General features: G+C 41.8%; 1 protein-coding gene across 3 annotated transcripts in view; it reads left to right on the top strand.

Moving 5' to 3' along the window:
* Lpcat2 (lysophosphatidylcholine acyltransferase 2) overlaps positions 1-21,662 on the top strand; it is a 74,584-nt gene extending 52,922 nt beyond the window's left edge. For 2 of the 3 annotated variants that reach the window (XM_027938969.2, XM_027938970.2), the window contains exons 12-14: positions 9,399-9,497; positions 13,897-14,032; positions 16,964-18,886. In XM_027938969.2, the coding sequence (XP_027794770.1) occupies positions 9,399-9,497; positions 13,897-14,032; positions 16,964-17,148 (420 nt within the window). In that variant the 3' untranslated portion in view covers positions 17,149-18,886. Of the gene's footprint in view, positions 1-9,398; positions 9,498-13,896; positions 14,033-16,963; positions 18,887-20,905; positions 20,971-21,320 lie in introns of those variants that run through there. The other variant, XR_003583296.3, reaches the window with a different exon arrangement.
* Positions 21,663-21,913: the final 251 nt, after the last annotated feature.

The following is a 21,913-nucleotide window of genomic DNA, read 5'->3' on the forward strand; positions in this document are numbered from 1 at the left end:
ATATGATTTTTCCCAACCTTTCACCTTCAGCCTATGTATGTCTTTTCCTATCAAATGCGTCTCCTGTAGGCAGCATATTGTTGGGTCTTGTTTTGTGATCCATTCTACTAGCCTGTGTCTCTTGATTGGTGAGTTTAAGCCATTAACATTTAGGGTTATTATTGAGATATGGGTTGTTCTTCCAGCCATATTTGTTTATTTATGTTACTAAACATGGTTTGTTTTCCACTTTGATTATTTTCCTCCCTTTAGTGTCCTACCTCCCACTGTTGGTTTTCATTGTTATTTTCCATTTCCTCTTCCTGTAATGTTTTGCCAAGGATGTTTTGAAGAGATGGTTTTCTAGCTGCAAATTCTTTTAACTTTTGTTTATCGTGGAAGGTTTTAATTTCATCTTCCATCCTGAAGCTTAATTTCGCTGGAAACACAATTCTTGGTTGGAACCCATTTTCTTTCAGTGTTTGAAATATGTTATTCCAGGATCTTCTAGCTTTCAGAGTCTGTGTTGAAAGATCAGCTGTTATCCTGATTGGCTTACCCCTAAATGTGATCTGCTTCCTTTCTCTTGTAGCTTTTAAAATTCTCTCCTTATTCTGTATGTTGGGCATCTTCATTATAATGTGTCTAGGTGTGGGTCTCTTATGATTTTGCACATTCGGCGTCCTGTAGGCTTCTAGGATTTGGGGTTCTGTCTCATTCTTCAAGTCTGGGAAGTTTTCTCGAATTATTTCATTGAATAGATTGCTCATTCCTTTGGTTTGAAACTCTGTTCCTTCCTGTATCCCAATGACTCTTAAATTTGGTCTCTTGATGTTATCCCATATTTCTTGGATGTTCTGCTCATGGTTTCTTAACAGTCTTGCTGAGGTGTCTATGTTCTTTTCAAGTTGAAATACTTTATCTTCATTGTCTGATGTTCTGTCTTCTAAGGGTTCTACTCTGCTGGTAGTATTCTCAATTGAGTTTTTAAGTTGGCTTATTGCTTCCTGCATTTCTAGGATTTCTGTTTGTTTGTTTTTTATAACCTCTATTTCCCTGTATAGTTGATCTTTTGCTTCTTGGATTTGTTTATGTAATTCATTGTTGAAGTGATCTTTCATTGTCTGATTTTGCTGTCTGATGTCTTCCTTGAGACTCCAGATCATCTGAAGCATGTATATCCTGAATTCTTTATCTGACATTCCATCAGCTGCAGCTATTACCTCTTCTAACGTTGAGTTGACCTGCAATGCTTGTGGTCCTTTCTTTCCTTGTCTCTTCATACTGTTCGCGTTCCTTTCTTCTTGGTGAAACTGTTGTGCTATTGAATTTTCCCCCTATATATTTATATTGGTCTTGTATAGTTGCAAAGTCTCCCTCGCAGGCGCGGGCGGCGGCTCTGCCCCTCCTCCAATTGGGGCAATGTGCCTACCACGCCGGCAGGCCGCTGGGCCTGCTCTGCCAGTCGGTAGCAGGTCCGCCGACCTTGCATGCGCGGGCGGCGGCTCTGTCCCTCTGCGGGCCGCTAGGCTTGTTCTGTCGGTGGTCGCAGTTCTGCCTACTTTGCAGGCGCAGGCAGCGGCACTGCCCCTCTGCAGGCCTCTGGGGCTGTAGTGCCAGTGGGTCGCAGGTCCGCCTACTTTGCAGGCGTGGGGGGGGGGGGCGGCTCTACCCTTCCTCAGGCCACTGGGCCTGTTCTGTCTCTCGGTTGCAGGTCTGACCTGTTCTGATGGTGGTCTCAGTTCCGACTACCTTGCAGGCGCGGGGGGGAGTGGGCGGCTCTGCCTCTCAGCAGGCCACTGCTCCTCTTCTGCCGGTGGGTCGCAGGCCCGCCTACCTTGCAGGAGTGATTGGAAGCTCTGTCCCGCCGCGGGCCACTGGGCCTTTTCTGTCGGTGGTCACAGTTCCCCTACCTGGCAGGCGCGGGGGGTGGGGGGCGGCTCTGCCCCTCAGCAGGCCGCTGGGCCTGCTCTGTGTTTGGTCCCAGTTCCCTCTACTATGCCGGCGCAGGGGGAGGGGGCGGCTCAGCCTCTCAGCAGGCGGCTGCTCCTCTTCTGCCGGTGGGTCGCAGGCCCGCCTACCTTGCAGGAGTGATTGGAAGCTCTGTCCCGCCGCGGGCCACTGGGCCTTTTCTGTCGGTGGTCACCCTTCCCCTACCTGGCAGGCGAGGGGGGTGGGGGGCGGCTCTGCCCCTCAGCAGGCCGCTGGGCCTGCTCTGTGTTTGGTCCCAGTTCCCTCTACTATCTTCCATAGACTTTTTAATGTGACTAAGTCAAGGGTCTACCTTAATATAATTTTGTCAGTCAAAACTACTCATAAATAAGAGACTGTTAGTGAAAATTAAGGGTCTAGAATTTTACCTTGTTCTGTGACTCATGGTAATAGTAAGGACCTATTATTGTTCCCCTTCTCCCTCACAGAGTAAGTTCCTATTCTTGACCTCTGTTTTGCATAAGGTTTGGGAGTGTGGGTAAAATTTGGATATCTCACAATAGAGGTACAAAGTAAATTCAAAGGAGTATTTCCAATCCTGCAGGCAATCTATTATTGTAATTTAAGCGTTTGTACATCATTTTTAGATCTATTCTTCAGAACCTCGATGTAAGACTTCTGTTTTGATTAGTGGGAAAAGCCACCGAAAGCTTTCTGTGTCGAGCTATGCAGCTTGGTCAGCCCCTCAATCTCTAAGACTCCTTAAAACAGCCCTCCATGGTGCACAGAAAAAATTGAAGGGTGGTGGCCCTAGAAGGAAATTATGTTCCCTAGAACCGCCTCCTGAAACTTCTCAGGGGATGTAATGTTAGTATTGATTGGTGGCTGCCAGGGGGCACCATGTGTCAATCAGATGACCCACTTAAAATGGATGCATTTTACTGAATGTAAAAGATACCTCAATAAACTTGATTAAAGAAAAGAAAAAAAAAAGACAGCTCCCTACTTGTCTACCTTCCAGACAAATATGGCAGTCACATGACCCGAGTTTTCATCTTGGGAATAAACCCTGTTACTTTAGGGAAATCTTGAAACCTCTGTTTCTATCTTCTCTAGTAGGAACGTGAAATTAAATTATCATTCCTTTTTGTTTCCACCCTGCAGTAAGATAAAGCAATATGGTGAAAGCAATTGTTGACATTTTGAGCCTTAGTTATTTTGAGAAGCTTATGAAAGCTACCAGATTTTTCCCTAAGAAGAATGTACACACAGGGCTGTGGCTGGGGCTGGGGCTCAGTGGTAGTGCACTCACCTAGCACACAAGAGGCGCTGGGTTCGATCCTCAGCACCGCATAAAAATAAAATAAAGGCATTGTGTCCACCTACAACTAAAAAAATACATATTTAAAAAACATGTGCATACACCTTTTCAGATGCTCCACAGCTTCCTCCTTTCCCAAGTTCATTCATGAAACCCCGATGAAGAATGCTTGCCATACTGTTTTAAAGTGAAGTTCTGATCTCAGAGTGGTAGGTAAGGACAGATGAGAAAAAAGTATATATATTTTTTAATTTTAGCAACTGTCTGTGTGCTAGGCAAGGGAAATACACTGCCACACAAAGAACACAGTCCTTGCCATTAAGGAGCTCTTGACTGAAGTGCTGCAGATACTTAGTCACAGTCCAACATCACCTTCTTGTCATTGCCAAACATCATTTATTAATCTACCAAATGAAGTATGGCTCTAGCCCTGTTGTTACTGGCTCACAGTGTTTCTGAGAATTTATTACTTAAAGGTTTTGCTGCCAAAATGATTCTAATACCTGGAAACATAATCACTGCACTTGTTGACGGGTTCTTTCTCTCTCCCCTCTTCTCACTCCCTCTCTCCAGGTTTCTCTCTTACTCTCATTTTCCCTTTCTCGTAGCCCTCTTCCTTCTCCAGTCTCTCTCCTCCCTCGGTTTCTGCCTCATCCCTCTTTGCTTTGTCTTTGTCTTGAGCTTTCTCTTCTGTTCTCACCCTCTCCGAGTTCCTGTCCAGGTGAAAGTGTAAGGAAGACTGTGTGTTCACACAGCCTGGAATAGAATGAGCAATTCTTCTTTGCAGGGTGTCTCCCAGGCAGGATGTCTCCCAGGGGGCTGTTTCTTGTAAGTGTCAGGCTATTCTTTGAAGGAGAATTTCCTTCTAGTCCCTGACATCTTCCCCCTTTCTTATATAAAATATTTGACCATACCTTATTGGCCATGTTTTTAGAGGGTGATAGAGGCTCTGTTCCTCTAGGAGGCCTTAGAATATCTCCTGATCCGAGCGAGCGTCTTCACTAGGAGATTTCGTGGCCTTGGCATGTTTTTGGAGGAGACGGTTTTGAGGGAGAAGCATGCCAACCGCCATGCACCAGAGCGTGTCACTCAGAGGTCTTGGGTTTTGGGATCCGTGGATCCATCCTCCTGCAGTCCTTCCTGCACCCTCTGTCATTATGGCCTAACGTCCTCACTCCATGGGTGCGTCCTCCCCCAAGCGGAGGGGCCCATGGAGGAGCGAACCCTTATGGCAAGGGCAGAAGATGGTTGGTCAGAGCTGTTACTTATAGTTTTATATAAGAAAGAGAGATCTGTGGGGATGTAAACTTAAGAAATAAGCCTGAAAGAAGGGTAGAACATCCTTTTAAATGTTGGCAGCGCGGTCTTCCATCTCCAAACGGTGATAGTGGACCTGTATGGGCTTAGAGGCCAAAATATTAATCTGTTCTTTAATAAATTGTACCAGCCTGTTTATAATGCAGGGTCCTATGGACACCATTAAAAGCAAACCCAACAAAGGGCCTAATAAGGGAAGAAGGTAGGGTAAAAATCCATTAAGCCCAGTCCAGAGGGGATTTTCAAATAGTTCCCTTCTTCTCTTTTCTAGATCTTCTTGAAGCTGCTTAATTTTAGTGCGTACTATGCATGATTTATTGGCATAAAAGCAGCATCTTTCCCCTAAGGCCAAGCAAATACCTCCCTGGTTAGCTGTCAGCAAATCTAAGCCTCGTCTGTTTTGAAGGACCACTTCTGCCAGGGAGTCTATTTGGTCCTGTAAATCTTTAATAGTTCCTGATAGAGTTTGTACATCATCTATAAGTTGTTGAGATAGGCGACGGTAAGAGTGTATAGCTGTGCCTAAGCCAGCTGTACCTGTGCCCACAGCAGCTGTTATTCCAAGGCTGGCAAGGAGTGGTAAGGCCTGTATTGCCCGCCTGTGTCTTTTGACTAAGGTGTCTAGGCTAGGAATGGGTAGAGGTTCATCTCCTGGGACAATAGTTATATCAGGGAGTAATAAGGCAAGAACACAGCCACCGGTCCAATTCGCTGGAAGCCTGGGGAAGGCTGAGTTTCCTCCACACATAAAAACTGTGCCATTGGGGGGGACAAAGAGATGGGGTGGGTGAGGAATAATTTTTTACTGTTGAGCAATTTCCAAAGGAAGTAACTCCAACATCAATATCATAGGTATTATTCTGCATCGCGCCTAAAAGACATGATGTAAAAGTGCCTATAGGCTGTACTTTAAAAGGAAATCCAGGTTGGCATGTATTATCATTGTCTATGATAGAATTAATAGGAACTGCCATAGGCATGATTGCCCCTGTTGTCATGCAAAGCCAGCAATCACCAGCAAGGGTGGGGTTGGAATTATTAAGCAAGGAAAAGGTAGTTTCCAAAATATCTAATGTATTGGTATCTAAATCTGGGAGCTGGGATTTAGGCAGCATTAAGGGATGATATGTGAGCTCAGGGATTTGGGGTTTCAAAAGTTTGATTATCTGAAGATGCTTGACAGCATCAGTGGGTCCTCCACCATCAGAGACCCCTGTAGGGGCCTTAATGGGCCAGCAGGAGGGTTTACCGACAATGCCTTGGCATCCAGCTGACTGTAACTTGGTGTATATGCCTTCTCCTCCCGGGTCAAAGAGAAGGGGGGTATAATGAATAGTGGTCCCCTCTGCTGCATAAGTTTTAGTTAGGGTGGCTTCAAAAAATTGTTCTCCCTGCTTGTTAACACAAATTGAGGCTGACGCATAACAAGAGACATGCATCGCGTACAAGTTGCAGAACAATTTTGGAGAGCTTTACTTGTACTGGGTGGAATAATCTTTGGCTTGTTAACACATACCCATTTAGGCTGATGAACTCCTCCGAGTTTATGGTCAACCTTGTCATGGAGGTAAGCCACCTTAGTCAAGCAGTCAGCAGTCTGGGTCCAACTAGTGGGAGCCTGAGTCCAAGATCCTCCCCTGCATTCGCAGGGGGGGCCAAAAAGGTACTCCCTGATGTTGGAAGGTGGAGGGCTAAGGCCTCCGTATACAAACCTGTTCAGCAGAAGTGCCTTAAGCAGGATCCTCACACAGATCTGCAAAAGAGGAAAATTTGTCCTCAGGGGGAGGGCCTCCGTCCCTGGGTTGAGGTAAGTCATTAACCTGTTTAACCAGGCATTCTGGTAACCATCTTGGGGCTGCTTGCTCTTGGTCCAAAACACAAGCTGAGCCTCGTCCCCAGATGAGGACAGGATCTGGGCCTTTCCATTTATTTGTAAGGGGATCGCGCCACATAACAGGTGGGCGAACAGAATTGGACTAGGGATGCCAGTGTCTGTTTGCGGCCGAATGGCCTTCACTGTCTAGGGTAAGAAAATTAAGGGCAAATAATGCATGGTTAAGGCGATCCCAAAATCTCTGTATTTTAGAATATTATCCTTTAAATAGGTATCTCTTAATTGTCTTTAAAAAAATATGATTAAGGTTATTTCCTGTGTAGGGAGCAGTATATAAATCTTACTGTATTTTTTATGGACAATAGATCTAGTCAGAGAACTTATATAATATCAATGAATTTTTTTTTAAGTTTGTAACCTTTATTGTTTAAAATTAATATATAACTTTAATTTGGAGAACCTTAGTCTTAATAAAATGTTGTGTTTTTTTTTTTAATTTTATGATTATCTAACAAACAAAATATGTAAAAATTAGTATCTCAGTGTCTTAGAATCAATTGATTTTAGTCTCTAAGGACAATTGTTAAAATCGGATTTAAGTTAGTAGTTCAATATACTTAAATGTTTAATCAACAATGTGAATTTATTTACCAAAATTAATCTTTGTCTTAAACAGTAAGAATTATTAGGCAATAAGGATCTTTCTTTAAAGAAATAAACTTACATTTTAATAGGTGCTTATCATGTCAAAATATGGACAAAATCTTAGCTCACATTAGTATAGTTAAACTAGGAAAAATAGCCTGAAATACCCTTAAATTAATTATAGTCAGTTTAGTATATATAAATCTCTTTTTTAATCTTTCTAACTTTTTACATCGTCTGTTTAGATAACAATATAAAAATCTTTTTTACTTAGGAAAATACTTTTATCATTGAAATATGAATATGAAGACCTTGTTTTACCCAAAGATGATTTCTTTCTTTTTAGGATCCATGTGTGCTTTTTCTTTGTTGAAGCATCCTTTTCTTTTAGAAATTTTTTTTTTGTTATACTTGGAACAATTTCTGAAAACCTTAGAATCTATAAACAAATCATTGTACTTTGATAAGAAATATCAATGAAAATATAGTTAAAATCCTTAGATATTTTGTAGACATAATTATAATTATCATCTTATGAGTTTGAACAGTAACTTTGAGAATTAGAAACTACTTGAAGATTGTATTTTCACTTAAAAGCAAATTTATAGTAAACACATTTATCTCAAATATCTGTAACTGAAAAGGCAGAGTATCTGATAAATGTAAATATAAAACATAAATTATGGGTTTTCTGTTGAAGAAAAACAATTAGGCAAATATATATTAACTAATCAATTAGGCATGTGCTAATTATTTTATAGATTAACAAATATAGGTTATCTAAATATCTTAAAAATATATATATTAAGAATAAGAACATAACATAATTGTATTAATTTTATGTAACCACGTGGTCTTAAAATATTTGGATCCATTTTAATTTATTTTTAACTAGGAGTGCACTCTTCTATGTGACGTCACTTGATGTAACTGAAATAAAATCCTTGTTGAGTATACATATTTATTTTTTATAGTTAGGAATGAGAATAAGGATTTTTTGGTCACCACAGGAACATTGCCGGCTTTGTTCCTGTGGCAAGCAAATGCATCCTCATAACCTCCAAAATTAAAAGTAAAATATAAAGAAGCATGTTTGATATCTCTCATCAATAGAACATTATTTAGTAACACAACTATAGAGAAAAGTCAGGTTATTTAACTCAGAACTAACTTGTCCCATGGTGGGTCACTCACCTTGCGTCGTCCTCACTCTCCTCCTGGATCTGTCTCTTGGTCGTGTCTGCCGAGGCGATTGCGCGCTCCCGCTTAGCCAAGTCTTCCCGGAGGACGGCGTTCCCCCTCAGTCAAAGGCTCGGGCACACAACATTGGGCGCCAAATGTCCCGTCCGGCAGGACACATCAACGTGGGCAGCGAACCTAGATGGGGAGGAATGAAGGGACAAGAGACACGAAAGGTGACAGCAAGACAAAAGTTCTGATCAAGCTGCAAACTTTTATTGTTCACACAGGGGTATTTATATGCTGGGGATGGGGAAGCTCTCTAATCAACAATTGGTGGATGTGGGTGGTAAAACTGCCAGGTGCAAGATGTCTGATGATCCTGATAACCGCAGGATGTTCCAGGGAGATAGGTAGCTGCAGGGTGTCTCCCAGGCAGGATGTCTCCCAGGGGGCTGTTTCTTGTAAGTGTCAGGCTATTCTTTGAAGGAGAATTTCCTTCTAGTCCCTGACACTTCTTTTATGTTGCTATCATGAACTGCCCTCCGGGGTGCATCATTACTAGTTACAGCTCATTTTTATTGGCTTGGAAACACAGGATCTTCTGGGACCTGATTCTCCCAAGGGGCTATTGAACCATTTCTTCCAGTTTGCCCAAGTTTGTTCCAATTGCTGATGGTTTACTGCAAATTAAAGCAGGAGAGGAAGAATATAGCCTCTACTCATGCCTCGTTTACCTTTTCCTTCCCTTCCCATTTTCTCGATGTGGCAGATTGCTCAGTAACCCATAACACCCTTTGGTGACTCTTTGGTGCTGGCCATTCTGAAAGGAGCACCTGTAATGGTGAAATTAATGCTTTTGGTCGCACTAAGTGTGTCAGTCCTAGACCTTGCCTCCACAGGGGAGGCAAGGTGAGACTGAGCTGGGAACCCACACTGGATGCTGGAGGGCCACAGTAAATGGCCTCATTAATAAAATACTTATAATTATTGATAAACAGGAAATGCAATTTTCTTCTGAATTGGGAATGACGGGACCATGTGCTTGCCATTCCACCCAAGTGAGCACTTTCCTCCAGACAGGCTCAGGGCACCATGATGATGTGTGGCATATTTCAGTTTCACTGTGTGACGTGATTAGCAGTAATTCAACAGTGACCTGCCTAATCGATTTCCTCTGTCCTTTCACAGAACCATGATGGCACCATCGACTTCAGAGAGTACGTGATTGGCCTGGCCGTCTTGTGTCACCCGGCCAACACAGAGGAGATCATCCAGGTGGCATTTAAGGTACTGTCAACCCCACTGATAGCACCTTGGTCAACAAGTGTTGACGCTAAGTGTATTATCTGAAAATCAGTGAATCTGTCCTGTGAGTTTATAGATCTACTGTGACATCTACAGGAGAATAATGTGATTAAGTCAGTTGCTCCTGAGAATAAAGAAAACACAAGTATTCATTCGTTTAAGCAAAAATGGAAGCAGCTAGGAAACAATATCCAGATGGAAGAATGGGTGATTTAACAAATTAACTTTAAAGATTATTTCTTTTCAGCCTTTCCATTTTGAAGCCATCAAGTGAGGCTCATAAATACCATTTGTCACTAGTCATTCTGATTCACTATCTGGAAAATTCCGACCTGCCCTTATTTTCTCATTCTGTATGTCAGAAATATGTTAAGTGGAATCTGAGGTGGACTTCACGTTGCTCTCGAGATGTCAGGTGGACACCCTCCTGAATCTCCACGTTCCCACCTTCCTGTGTTAGCACATTATTTTCATGGAGGCAAGGGATCTAACTGGGAGCAAATGAGTAAAATCCGTGTCCCTGGCCCCCAGAAGAACTTGATGAAAGTATGAATTGTCGGGACCCAGACTTCATCTTCCACTCAGGAGTAGAAATGGAGAAGTGTGTTTCGTTGTGAGAGTGAAGGTGCTTCATCTGTTTGTATTTGCACATGATGTTTCCTGCGGGTCCCAATCTCGTGTGATCCCCTTGTAAGTGAAGCACAGTCTCCGTCATGGACACTCGCGCATGCTCTTTGCTTTTTGCTATGGACCTTCTCTGACCATTTTCTGCTCTTCTCTTTCTGTCTCTGAGAAGGCTGTCCCACGGTGACTCCTGGCAGGGCTCTGCCACCCAGAGCTCTTTCTCATGTCTTGGAGGCCCCCAGGGGAGACCTCAGGAATTTCATGTGCTTCATCATTGATAACAGCTTCCCTGAGCTTACTGTTTATCCTGTGCTGGTTTAAACTCAGTTAACTGCGAGGCCTATAACCAACCTAAGTGGTTGATTCTTAGCAGATGGTCATAAGGCAAGGGCCAGAACTTCAGAAAAAGTTGAAAACCTTCAGCTTTTACAGACTTATGCATCATCAAACCCTAAAATTACACACATAACTAACTTATTCCAATCCAGATAGTTCTGTTTCTGTTATGGGATTGTATGTGTAATTATAAGTCTAGCTGGGCAGAGAGTCACCTTTGGTTTACCAATGAAAGACCTGATAGAAAATTTGACCCTTAAGTACAGTAATTACTGTTTTTAAAGAAGTCGTGAGAATTTTGTCTAGCCTAGACTTTGGTTTGGAGGTGGGGGAGGGAAGAAAGGAAGACTCAGAGCTATAGTTAGCTCTTTTTTCCAGTAAGGAGGGGGTCATGCTTCACATTGTTGGTTTTTTTTTTTTTTTTTTAACCTTCTTTAACCTTTGTTTTCAGGTGTGTTTGTTTGGGAGATGTTTTTACATACTCCTGTTTCTCGGTTAGCAGGATCCTTTTATGCACAAGACCCTTCCCCATCCTTTCCTGGGCTGCCTCTGCAGTAACTACTGTCTTTTACCTTACTTCACCTTCACAGTAACCTGTAGAGATAAAATATTAGTGGAGTTTTTCGTGTGTGAGTGACAGAGAGACTGGCCGACACCACAGTGGCATTAGTTGTAGGGCCAGGGAGTGGACGAAGGGAGCTCAGAGCTGGGCACCAGCAACTATCCCTGCTGCGGGCCCTGGGGAACCCTCCCTTGGGCACCCCCATAGTTAAAGTGAACAAGCTGCAGCTCAGTTCATACTTCATCCTCCAGGGAGGGTCTGAATGGCCTTGGGCCACATATTTGGTGGGAGAGTCGGGAGGTTTGGATGCAGAGTCCTGCAGGGTTCTGTACAGTGGTAGGGGGTACCATTCCCCCAGAGGAAACCAGGGTGTCAGACTTTCCACCAGAGCACAGATCGCAGGTTTCCCATCAGTCTGGGAACTGGAGCAGGGAGACGCTGGAGCCATGGTGAGGGAGGGACCTGGGGTAGGTGTGGGAGAGGCAGAGGAGGTGAAGGGAGCCTGCGCAGAAGGGAGGGTCACCATGTGGCAGGGCCGGGGCTGTGGACAGAGGTTGTAGGGATTGCTCAGGAGTGGAAGGCCTTGAAGAAGCACCAGCGCTGATGAGGGGCGGTGCAGCCACTGCATCCCGCAGTTACCGTCCCAAGTCCAAGGTGCATAAGGAGCGGGGCTCTTCAGGCGCTGATTCACTTCTCATTCTCCAACCATCTCCTGCCTGGTCAAGAGCTGAGTGGTGGGAAATGACCTAGAATCCAGTGCTTTCTGCTCTGGGGACAAGAAGTTATGCCCCCGCCCAACGTGTGTGAATGATTAAAACACTACTCCCTGTGAGCCTGTTGTTCTTTTATAATTTTCATACCATATTTTTATCTGATTTTCTCTGGTTTTGATCTTATTTTTAACCAGAAGTAGAGACCTCCACAGCAGGAACTCTAGACATTATCTGCCTGGATTTGAAGCCAGCTCTGCCACTTACAAGTTGTGTGACTTGAGCAAAGGTGCCTAAGTGTCTTGGGCTCCCACTCTCCCGTCTGTAAGCTGGGACTGACAGTGGCCCTCACGGAACGTGGACTGTGGCGGTTAAGAGCTAACACATGCACAGTGATCTGCAAACTTCTGGTCAGCACCTGTGAAGAGTCGTGCTGGCCCCATTGAAGTCTTAGGAGACCTTGGGACGTGAATTGCTTCTCGGTTGCCCCCTTTTGTTCCTGACCTTCAGCCTCTCCCGTTCGGCTGCCTTTTTCCCTCCACCCATGATACATTCTTCAAATGTTCCTGAAGACAGCCTCCCTCTGTGCCTGGCTGCTACCTAGTTATCTCCACCCTTTACTGCTAATTTCTTAAAAGATGCGGTCATACCAGCTGCCTTTGCTCTTCTGTCCATCCCTTGATTCCCTGGACCACGTGGCTTCCAGTTCCCTGAAACTGTGGACTGAAGTCACCAAATCCGAGCAAACCTTTTTACCTCCTGCTTGATCTTTCTATGGCACTTTTCTCTGGTGGCCGTTACCACCATCAGAACCTCTTTCCCCAGCACGAAAACCTTCCCTTAGCGTCCAGGGTATGCACTCTTCTTCCTGGTCTCCTTCCAATGCTTCTCCGTCTGTCTGTCTCCCTGCTCTTCACACACCTCGCCTGCCGCTGTCCCAGGGCTTTGCCTAACTGCATGTTCGCCACAGGTAAGCGCGGACACGCCCACGGCTTCAGTTCTCACCTGAATTCATAGCTCACGCCTCATCAGTCTCCTAAAGCAATATCTGAATCCCTCATTTACTCCTGGCTCCACTGGCTCAAATTTAACCTGCCCAGGTCCAGCTCTTGATCTCGCTGGCTCTTGCTCTTCTTCCTTCCCTCTCTGGGGTCACATAACCTGCTTTCACCCACTTGCCCGCCTGGAGCGCCTCAGCCATCTTTGGAGCCTTCCTCTCCGTCTGCACACCTCTTCCGCAGGTCCTGTCTCTTCTGCTTATCAGCTCTGCCCCTCCTGCCTTTCCTGCATATCTACCCCAAACTTAATTGGTTTTCTTGTCTGTAGCCTCACTTGTTGAGAGCCACAGCCGAAGGGGCCTCAGCAAAGTTTCAGACTGCCAGCTGATGATTGGCTCACAGCGGGCCAGCAACTTCTAGCTGATTGGCTCCTCTGCGGTGATGCTCATTGGGCTGTTTCCCCGCCCTTTCAGACTAGGGAGCTGCTCATTGGGGGACTTTTTTTGGCTCCGCCCACGGGACCCAGCCAATCGGCCTCAAGAGCAGGAGGAGTGGGGGAGGTAGAGGCTTGGGGAAGCTGGTGGTGGCAGTTGGGCTCTGAAGGTTTTTCCTGAGGCGCTGTTTTGTTTGGCGTGTGTGGTTCTAAACATAAAGTTCGTTTCTTTTGATAAGTGGCTCCTGAATTGTGCCCAGCCAGACTGCGGCACTCACTCACCTCCTGCCACACCCCATTTCCAAGACTGCCTTCCGTTCACCTGCTCTCCATCATCGTCTGCAGGATTAGGTGACACACTTTGTATCTACCATGATCATGGCGATCTGCCTCTCGGGCCCTTGACTTGAGCCCCAGGCAGTCGCCTGCCATTCCTGATATCTTCTGGGATATCTCCTCATGTTCTGAGACTTGGCTTTAATATCAACTCCTCCAGAAGCCAACAGGATTCACATGTCCCCGTGCCTCTATTTTAATTCTGGTTCTTTCTACCACTAAACATAAGTGTCAGAGTAGCAGAGCCCAAACTTTCTTCATTCATATATCTTGCCTGGGCACCATGAATGTTTGAATTATTGGAGTTTATTTTCCAAGATCATTCCATACCACAAAGGCTTAAGGAGACAAAGTCTTATATTTTATTTTATTTTTCCTCCAGCTCTTTGATATTGATGAGGATGGCTATATAACAAAGGAAGAGTTTTCTACCATTCTCCAGGCTTCCCTTGGGCTGCCCAGCCTCGATGTTTCGGGTCTCTTCAAGGAGATTGCCCAAGGAGACTCTGTTTCCTATGGTGAGTAGGCAGTAGGAGCTCCTCGTTTATACGGAGGGTATGACAGTGTTTCCTTTAACATATAGATTAATAGTAGCAATAACCGTGACCACGATGATGGTAGAGGTAGTGGTGTGACAGCAGAAGCAATACCTGATTACTGACCACTAGGCATCTTGTGATCATTCTCTATACATTAACTCAATTAATTTTCACAGCAAGCCTGTTTAATCAGTGTTCTTAATTACTTTTATTTGACTGAGGACAAAGAATATAAGTAAATTTTCTAAGATCATCGAGCCAAAGAACATCAGAGCCTGCACTATTGACTGTACCTTGGTGCCTCTTAGATCTGCTGCATGTGACAGCCATCAGCCTGGCATGACAACCCTGAACACGTTCATGAAACTGGTTGTAACTACATCCCCAGTAGAGGGTGTGGACCGAGGGACCAACAATGATAGGAGCCACACAGTCACAGTCACTGATGTTGACATGGCAGCTTATGTGAGCCTTTACATTCGTGTCTCATGCCATCTCTTTTGCAGCCCCTGTGCGGGAGGGAAAATCATGGAGGAAGACCTGTGGTGGATGCCTATGCCTTCTCCTGGTGGCCCAGGTCCACACGGCCACGCAGGCCAGGGAGGGCTGAAGGACAGGGAGCTAGCTCCCCTGGCGTTTGCATTCCTGCCCCAGCTTTGATGTGGCCCTGAGAGTTGGGCTGGCTTATCTTCCCCAGTCTTCCCTGTCAGGCCGGAGGGGGCTCCTTAATTTCTCATTACCTCCCCTCCCTGTAGGATGTTCAGAGTTTCAGCTTGCTGACTCCCTGGATGGGAAAGAGCTCATACCGGCTTTTAACTACTGTCCTTTGGGCTGCCCCACATTTCTTTTTAGGTAACTAAGTACCTAGGGCCCTTAACCTATTGAGGGCATTAAAAAACACAAAAGGATGAAATGGGGGGAGTACTTGTACCAGGGTGAAACTTCATAAACCCATGGATACTAATTCTGTGACCATTTTCCTTTCACAAGGAAAATTCTTTATTACTCTGAATTACCAAATTTTGAAAAACTATTCAGCATAAGTATTTCAAAGAAAAATAATACTACAAATGATTTGTCCTTTTAGGGAAGTATGCTTTGTTTTATGAAGTTCAGTCATTTTTTTTCTTTTCAGAATATACAGAATGTCTCTTTCCCCAATATTGTACAAGTTCAGTTTTTTTTAGGAATGTTTGAGGTACTTGATCATTTCATTTTAAAAATAGGTGTTGACATGTGTCATGAATGTGATCCCTTAAACTCTTTTTGGTTTTCGATTAGTCAAAACCCAAATTCCGCTTAGCCAACTGGAAATGAGATCCTCTTTAAGTCCACTGATATCCCAACAGATGATCTTAATCTTTTGAACTTTAGTTCAAGTCTTAAATTGAAGTTCTTTCTGTAAATCCACTGTCAAGCTCGGGTACCCTGAAAGTCACTTAGTTCTCTTCTCCATCAGCAAAATAGACTCATGTCGAATAGGATAGAGAAACTTCAAACTCGAGGGCAACATTGTATTTTACAAAACTCTAGTTCACTAGAGTCTTAAGATTCAAATCCTGGTAGTGACCTTAGTAAGCCTTCTACACCTCTGTTTCAGCTCTTAAATCTAAAACACTTGATAAAAAAGAAAAAAAAGTCCACTCCTCAGAGGTCTTATTCTATATGCCTTCCAAGCCATTGTCAATGATAAGCCAGGGCTCAGCTTTTCAAGACTGATCTTTCTATACCAGAGTTAAGTGCTAAAATAGCTTTCAAAGCCACTAATAATAGAAAATCCTGGGTAACAATTTGAAAAAAAAAAATTATTACTGAAAGAAATAATTTAAAAGTTATAAATATTTTTATTACTCAAAATACAGAAAATGAAATAAAACATAGGACAAAATGAAGTTTTATAAAGCAAACACCCATGTAATTACCATTCAGATCAAGAAATAGAGCTTTTCCAGAATCCCGGAACCCTGTGTGCCCCTTCCCAACCACAACCCCTTCCTCACTTGTAAAGGAGGGGCCTGTTGCCCGGACTTTAAAAGGGCGCAGTGGCACAGGAGGTCGAGGTAGGAGGATCAAGAGTTCAAAGCCAGCCTCAGCAACTTAGCAAGACCCTGTCTCTAAATACAACATAAAAAGAGCTGGGGATGTTGCTCAGTGGTTGAGTGCCCCTGGGTTCAATCCCCAGTACTAAAAAGAAGAAAAAGGAAGGGGGCATCTCTGAGCTCTGCTCATAGTCTCTGCTCCTCAGAAGGCTGAGAGAGGAGAATGGCCTGAGCTGGGAGCTTGAGATCAGCCTGGGCAGCGTAGGGAGACAACAGACAGGAAGTCTCTGCCCTGCTTTACCATTGCACCACAGATGTGTGCTTCTTTAAATACTGTATTTTAGTCTTGTCTAAGTTTTTTGAACTTCATATAAATGGACTCTTTCAATATGTATTCTTTTGTATCTGGCTTTTTTCAATCAGCATTACCCTTTTAAGATTCACCCACATGTTTTTGTCATATGGCTGTTCATCATTGCTGTATAATATTTATTATGTTCCATGAACATAAAATTTATCAGTTTCTGCTATTGATAGACCTTTGAGTTATTTCTATTTTTTTTTTACCTATTATGAATAATGTTGCTATGAATATTCTCCTACATGTCCCCAAGAACACTATTTGCACAGATTTCTCTGGGCAGTGTATCTAAGAATAGAATTAATGCATCACAGAGTACGTGTATCTTCACACTGAGTAGCTAATGGGAAACTGTCTTCCAAAGCGATGGATAAATTATGTTCCCCTGAGCCATGTGTGCGAGTGGAGTGACAGAGTTTTCCAACTGTATGATTAAAGTCTTTTGTTAATCTACATCCTATCGAAAGAAGGTTCACCCAATTGATTGGATTTTCTTTCCTCCTCTTCCAGAGGAATTCAAATGTTTTGCCTTAAGACATCCAGAATATGCTAAGATATTTACAACGTACTTAGACCTCCAGACAAGCCATGTGTACTCACTGCCCAGTGAAGTCCACACAGCTGCCTCGGTTGCAAGTAATAAAGTCTGTCCTGAAGATCATGAAGATAGGACCTCGGACAAAAAAGATGACTGAAAGCAGTGCCCCGTGAAGAATATTGAAAGTATAAAAGCATTTATTGATAGTATTTCCAATGTGCATGTGAGGAATGATATTTAAAATTGGGAAGCTTTTTTATAAAAATGATAAGATTTCTTACTAAAAATGCTTTTATTAACCAGCAGATATGAAGTGACATTCCTTCTCTTCTATGTTATATTATGCTTTACTGGTTTGTTTGCCAGTGATAAATACTGTATATTTTTATGGATTTTTCAATTTCATTAGCGTTACCAAATGAATACACTGGCCATCCTAGTTACTGGTCAGCAATAATCAACACTGGAAAGAGTTTTAAAAAATACAAACACTGTTTAATCCACTTTCCTCTAAAACCCAGTAATACTGTGTTTCTCTAATTCCTCCCCTTTCTTAAAATAAGAAAAGTCTGAGAAGCATGGCAAAATGTTGTATCTTTGCACTCCACAGATTCATTTTTTCATCTAAATTTCGTTTCTTGGATCACCGACTATGGGGAGGGAGGGCTCATTTTCTCTTTAACATTCATCTCTGTTGCAGATTTCTTTCAACCCACTTCTAAGGAAATCATATCTTTTTATGTGATCTACAGGGTTAGGACTTGTTTGAAAGCTGACTGCTGTGGCCAGAGGCTAGGTGGGAATCGCTGTGATTGAAGGGAACATTGATTGCCTAATGAGAAAATGAATTGTTTGTCACAGAGTTGAATTTAATTTGGATTGGATGGTTCAGAAGGTAGCACTTGTCTGATAAATAAATCAGATTGGTTCTATTTATGTGATAGTAGAATTAATATATTTTATCATCCAAGAGGGAGTTTTATTTGTTAAGTGTCTTCTCCAATTTTAGAGCTTGTCTGAAATATCTACATGATAAGCAGGAAGCTTCCAAAGTGTCACTAAATGCCAGAGAATTGAAAAACCTACTTTATTAATGCAAAACCACAGTTTATGCCCCAGGCAGGAATCCAATGGTAACATTTCTCCTCCAGGTTAAGCAATAATTTCCCTGAAGTGCCATTTGTATTAGGTCTCATGTATGCATATTGCTAATATCACTTATGTTTGAGATTTTGAACAAAGAACCAATTTATTAAAATAATGTACATAAATAGTTTGTTCTTATTCTGAATTCAGCCTTCGACACCAAACTCTTTGTTTTTGCTCTGTTTCAGAATGTATTAATGATTCACCCCCAAGCTATTTTTTAAAAGTCATTTTTGAAGCTGAGAAGTATCATGAGAATGTCAGAGATTATATTTGATCAAGTATCACGATTGTAAACTAGTTTTTACATAGTAAGCAGTTAGTTTTCTAAATTGATGGGTAAATATGTACTTGGGTAACTGAACACCAGAAAATTTCATCTATAAGTAAATGTAATTATTTACTTCTTATATGTTGAAAGCATTTAGAAAAGGTGTTAAGGTGAGTGGAAACAATTGATTAGGTAAAGTAATTACTAAATAATTTTAATAGTGTCTGTCATATGTGATGAATGTATGTAATACTCAGGTACCATGATATTTTATCATAGAATAAGAAACCACCTAATTTTTATTAATCATTAAAGAATAGCATTATAAATTAAAGGCTTTCTTTCTGTAGGGCTTTTAAAAATGATCCTGTCATTTTTCTGTTTTAAAATAATGGTTTATGCTCATTACTTCCACTTTTGAATGTAATGTTTCTATTTTATGATTCTGTTGCTGAATAAACCAACTTGCCACAGCAAACATTCTTGACTTCGCCGTTTTGTCGCCATGTACTATGCTTCTTAATATCATGTGTGAGATGTGTTTGCACTTGGAGGAGTTGATGAGTCATTTTATTTGCATTTTAGCTTCATGAAATGTCAGACATGGTAAAAACTCATTACCCCCAAGAAGCAATCCTTATTATTCATACAGAACTTGGCTTTGCAGGGGTTGGATGTGCCCCAACACAGGCTGTGGTCAGCAGTCATCACAACTGGACAGGCCTCTCCTCGTGTCCCTCTTAACAGTGACTTCTTCCAGAAACACTTTTCTCCTCTTAAGATTTAAAGTGAAGAATTAAGTTTATTAAATCTGTTAAATGCTCTGTGGTTTTATATACTAATTTGGGGAGGGTATTTCACTGCATAATTGTCATAGATTTTATGCCAAATTTTTTGCAGAAAAGTAAGGCATAACCATTATGTGAAGTTTTTTTTTAATTATGCTGGTATTACTTAAAAGCCATTTATTACTAAGCTGTCTTTGGTGAAAGGTTAGGATGTAAGGAATACTTGTGAATATACTTTAATGCCAGGATGACAATTATGCAGCATGAAATGCCCTGTGCTTTCTTTGAAAAGAGAAATACTAGGCCCTAAAATCTATAAATCAGAAAAATTTCAGTCCAAACAGTTCTATTGAAAGATAATGACTTTGGAGACTTACAGACCAGGGTGCTTGTATTATGCATGTTTAAACTTCCTCTGCTACTTTTGGCCTTTTGGAGACGGCATATGCCAGTCCCTGGTGGTTCCTCTGAGGGAGGAGACTGCCTCCCTTTCAGAAGGCTCTGCTCTGCTCTCTGCATGAGGTTCCCAGACTCAGGAACCCTCCTCTTCAGACTCTTCAAATGCAAGGTGGTTAGTTGAAGGTAATTATTGGGATTGATGGGCTCTCTACTACAAAGGTCCTTGGATATTTGTGTTTTGTATAGCAATCAGCAAAGAAGATCAAAACATACTTAAGAAACATTCCCTAGGAAGCGAACTTGCTTACAATCTTGGGCTTTTTCTCTTTCCTACTCACTTGGATAAAGTTTCTTATTTGTTTTTGTTGAATCATTACATCAGCATATTAATTAAATGCTCTGTTACTGCTTGATGGGATGAAGGCACTCCCAGAATTCTTGATACATATTCATTACACATATCACAAACTCCAGTAGAAAACTTGGAAGAATCCTGGTCCTTTTTATCCCATTTAATGTAAGTCTTGGGTCTAGGTAACCATTCTCTCCCGGCACAGTTCCCAAGTATCTGTGTGGAGATCCATATATTCTAACAATTTATTTCCATTGCATTTTGATATTCAGCTTGTTGATTTTTGCAATATTAGCTGCATCATTTTCTTATCGTCACTAGAAAAGAATTGATGCATGTTAGAAAAGAGAAAAAGTGGAGAAAAGAATAAACAAAAAAAATCACATTTACTTCTACCACCTTAAATCAATTGTTATTATACATTTAGCATATTTTATCTCACCTCTGTCTTGATGTTCTTGCATTCTCAAAATAACATTGTATGTGCTGAATAATGTCCTCTTTTTTATTTGTACAATAACTTCAATGTCATTAAAATTCTTTAATGTCACAAAAATTCTTTAAAATCTTTAAAATTCCAAAATAAATTTTAGAATTAATAAATAAAATAAATTCTAAAATTAATATTTCTTCAGAAATCTATAGAATTCTTTAATGTCATATTCTTTATAATTTAAAAATTCTAAAGTAAATCTTAAAAATACCTAATATTTCTTCAGAAATATATAACACATGTACTTATATGTATATGTAACTTATATGTAACATTCATCTAACACTGAACATAGGAGTTAGAGTTTCATTTTGGGAGTATTCAAAACATACATGTCAATACTTCATAGTAATTCACAATTAGAAATAGTTGGTTAAGTGACTTATTTATACTTTGTCAATGTTAAGTTAATCTACTAAAGATTTTGTAATTGTTAAAATTTATTTTAAATGAATTTTATTACAGGAAAAAATTGAATTATCCTAGATTACATAGAGTATGATGATTTAAACTTCATGTAGGGATTAAAGGTAAGTGGATTTTATCTTTTTATAATATTTATTTTCCCCTTGTAAAAATAACACAAACTGTAATAATAGCTACCATTTGAAGCACTCGCTCTGTATCACTCATTGTGCTAAGTGATTTACAGAAACAACTCACCTGAACACTCGGTGAAGCATAGATATTTTTCTCCCTAATTTTATTTGACAAAATTTAGAACTTTTCCTAAGTCATTCATTGAATGGAAGAGCTTAGAATTAAACCAAATTTTGCCTGATTCCAGAGGCAATACTGTTAACCAAGTTTATAAAGCAGCATGTTTTATAGAATATATAGATTTACATCTGCCATGTGTTTTCTTACTTATGGGTTCCAGATGCCGAATGTTGACTTGGTTCTTAAATGGAAGAGAGCAGAGGTGGTTCAGAGGGTTCTGATCAGCGGTGGAGATGGGAACAAGACTGAAAAACCACAGTCCAGTGAGGGTGACACTCCTGACCCTCTGTGGCCCAGGCGAGGTCAGCTGAAGGTACTGTGACCTTCCCGTAAGGATAATAGTCCTGGTCACTCTGAATCCAAAGGAAGATGAACTTCAGGATACTACGCTAATCGTCTTCCTTGTGGTGCAACATGAATGGTCCCTTCCTGTCCTGGCTTTTTTAGTCACACCTCTGCTTTCAGAATAAGTGTGTGATCAATAAAGTAGAATCTGAGGGAACTGAGGACAAAGTCAAAATTGCAGTGAGGTCCTTCGTCTTCAGCTGTTGGGGAATATCTTCATTTGCTGCTTCTAATTTTCCCCCTCTCGTCAGTTCTCTTGACTTGGAGAAAGCACAGTGATCATTCCGGAGCATAACCCAGGTATCTCTTCTCCAGTCAGGTTGGTTTTTCCCCCCAAAGCCTATTCATTGCTACTTGGATAACATCCAGATACTCGCCATGGCCTACAAAGCCCTGTATGGTCAGGCT

Source organism: Marmota flaviventris, chromosome 18 (assembly GCF_047511675.1).
Source record: "Marmota flaviventris isolate mMarFla1 chromosome 18, mMarFla1.hap1, whole genome shotgun sequence".
Classification (NCBI taxonomy): domain Eukaryota; kingdom Metazoa; phylum Chordata; class Mammalia; order Rodentia; family Sciuridae; genus Marmota; species Marmota flaviventris.